This window comes from Chenopodium album, chromosome 24 (assembly GCF_948465745.1).
Source record: "Chenopodium album chromosome 24, dcCheAlbu1.1, whole genome shotgun sequence".
In the NCBI taxonomy this organism is placed as follows: domain Eukaryota; kingdom Viridiplantae; phylum Streptophyta; class Magnoliopsida; order Caryophyllales; family Amaranthaceae; genus Chenopodium; species Chenopodium album.
The window spans coordinates 9,165,276-9,168,012 of record NC_137857.1 but is presented as its reverse complement, the minus strand read 5'-3'; the positions used below and the strand labels follow the sequence as shown (position 1 = coordinate 9,168,012).

The following is a 2,737-nucleotide window of genomic DNA, read 5'->3' as shown; positions in this document are numbered from 1 at the left end:
ATAGACAAAAGTTAATGACTAAAAACAAGACATTACAATATATGATCATTGATAAGTCATAAGTATATAGGTATATAATTTTTCGTCAAAATTAATCACATCGTCTCCCTTTTGTTAATTCTTCTTTCTATGGGTTTTTGTGAATTTATTTTATTTTTATATATATTTATTCCTATAATAAATTTTAGGATTTTTTGACTTTTACCACCAAAAAAAATCAAAAAAATGTTTTTTACCACCAAAACTTCTAAAACTTTTATTTTACCACCAAATAAAAAATTAAAAGTTGTTTTTTACCACCTGTCATCAAAAACCTAACGGAATTTTTTAAATTCTTCGATTTTCGTGTCAAACACATGCTCTTAAGGGGTTTTGGGGGGCACAATGGCCCTATGGGCCTAATTTGAGGTCAAAATTGACAAAAAATGATCGAAAATGCCTCGTTTTACGTGTTTAAAAAACCTCGATTTGCGTGAACATGCAAAACGAGGCATTTCCGATCATTTTTTGTCAATTTTGACTTCAAATTGGTCCCGTAGAATCAAAGTGCCCCCCTAAACTTATGAAAAACATATTTTGCGCACGAAATTCGAAGGAAATTTTTTTAAGCCGTTAGATTTAACGGTTTTCTTGACGTTTGGTGGTAAAAAACAATTTTTTGAAATTTTTTTGGTGGTAAAATAAAAGTTTTAGAAGTTTTGGTGGTAAAAAACAATTTTTTGATTTTTTTTTGTGGTAAAAGTCAAAATTTCCTAAATTTTAATCTTTATTTTTCTATGTTCCACTAATATAGATTTTCTTGTATGGTTGAAACATAAGAATGTCATTTAAGCATGATATTCCATGCCATGATATTCCATGCTTCATTATGTCAAATACTTTAATTTGTCCATAATAAATTTAGATAGTTTATATATTACTTCGTACATTATATCAATTAATTATAACATTAAATCGATAATAATAATGACAATAACCATGTATGACACGGGACCTAACCTAGTTCAAATGAAAAAGAGGATATTAAACGAAAATCCTTTGAAATTTCAATTTAGGAAAAGAATCAATTTGAACCATGAATCATGATTCAAAAAAATTCAACAACTTTAGGTTAAAAAATAAAAACCCATGTGTAATAATCTAAAAATAAAAATATTATTAAATTACATCTTTTCATATGGTCCACAAATCAAACATACACTCTACTCTCTACTCTCTACTCTCTCCCTTTGGCCTTCTCCTCCATACTAGTACTAGTATATAGACACAACACCCCCTTCAAATTACAGTAACTCCCAACTCCTCTTCACTTTCTCTCTCCTCAAACCCCCTCCCACTTTCTCTCTCTACAAAAAATGGTTGAAACCGAAGTAGCCGCACTCATCGCACCATGGCTAACTCCAACCTCTCTCTTCGTCCTCCTCAACATCGTCCTCGCCACCATCTTCTTAGCCAACAACAAGCACCACTCCCAAACCAAGCACGACTCCGACAACGACATGAATAATAAACCTATTGAACATCATTATCATCATAATCAGTACGATTATTATCAAAACAATCAGCGTTACGACTACGAGGGCGCGTCGCTTGTTCCCCCACCGCCGCAGCTGGTTCGTGCGCCGTCGCTATTCTCCCGTGTTGCGTCTTTCAATTTCTCCAATTTTTACTCCGAAGCGCAACCTCCGTCGTCCGATGCGACGGATCAGACGGTCACGATGACGCGTGCGCCGTCGCTGCTCTACCGTGTGACGTCATTCAACTTCTCTCGTTCTTCTGCTCCACCCCCGCAGAAGGCGGTGGAGGAGGAGGCACGTGACCAGAGTCAGGGTCACGTGATGAGAGAGAATCAAAAGGAGGTGGTGGAAAAGGACAAAAGCAAGGAGGTAAAGGTTAAGAAAAAGAAGGCGAAAAAAGAAGTTGATTCTGAGGTGAAAAAAGAAGTTACTGCGGTAAAAAAAGAGGTGGCGAAAGAAACGACGACGTCGTCGAAGCGGGTTGAAGAAGAAGAAGTTGATTCGAAAGCGGATGATTTTATTCATAAGTTTAAACAACAGCTGAAGTTACAGCGGTTAGAATCACTGTTACGTTACCGGAATAATCCTACTCCAACAGCTGCTTGAACATTATTTTTACTATTAGGGTGTTTTTTTTTACTGTATTGTATTATTGTTGTTGTACTATTATTAGGGTTTAGGGAATTTTACTTTGGTGTTGTGATTTTTAACAGTGTTTTTTTTAACTAGTTACTGCGTTATTTAGGTCTATTTTTATTTTTTTTTTATTTTAAAAACTATATATTGGCCACATACCACATTACATGGGTTATTGTGTAGGTGTGCTTTATATATGGTCATTTTCAGGTTATGTTCAGAGTTAAAGTAATTTATTTATGGCCACTCGTAATGTGAATAAGACAATAATTACAATATAAAAATAGTCGTACTATTTTGTATGGCATGGTAAAAAGCTAATTTTTTCTAAAGTAGTCAGGTCTGTTCTCTTACGTTGAAATTCAATTGAAATTCAATTGAATTTAGCTCAGTTCAGTTCAGCTCTTAATTTTCTTTGTTTATAAAATATTCAGCTGAGTTCAGTCAATGAGAACAGACCCTCAATCTAATCTGCTTATCATTTATCCAATTAAGCATGCTAATTGAGAATCTAATGTAAATTAACTACTCGTAATTAAGTATGCATTTGAGAAATTTAAAACCAAGTTTGTACTTGTGTACGT

General features: G+C 34.2%; 1 protein-coding gene across 1 annotated transcript; it reads left to right on the top strand.

Moving 5' to 3' along the window:
• The first annotated feature begins 1,273 nt into the window (after positions 1-1,273).
• Positions 1,274-2,245, top strand: LOC145611664 (uncharacterized). Its single transcript, XM_081667015.1, has one exon. The coding sequence runs from the start codon at positions 1,356-1,358 to the stop codon at positions 2,121-2,123; it is 768 nt and encodes a 255-aa protein (XP_081523141.1). The 5' UTR covers positions 1,274-1,355; the 3' UTR covers positions 2,124-2,245.
• Positions 2,246-2,737: the final 492 nt, after the last annotated feature.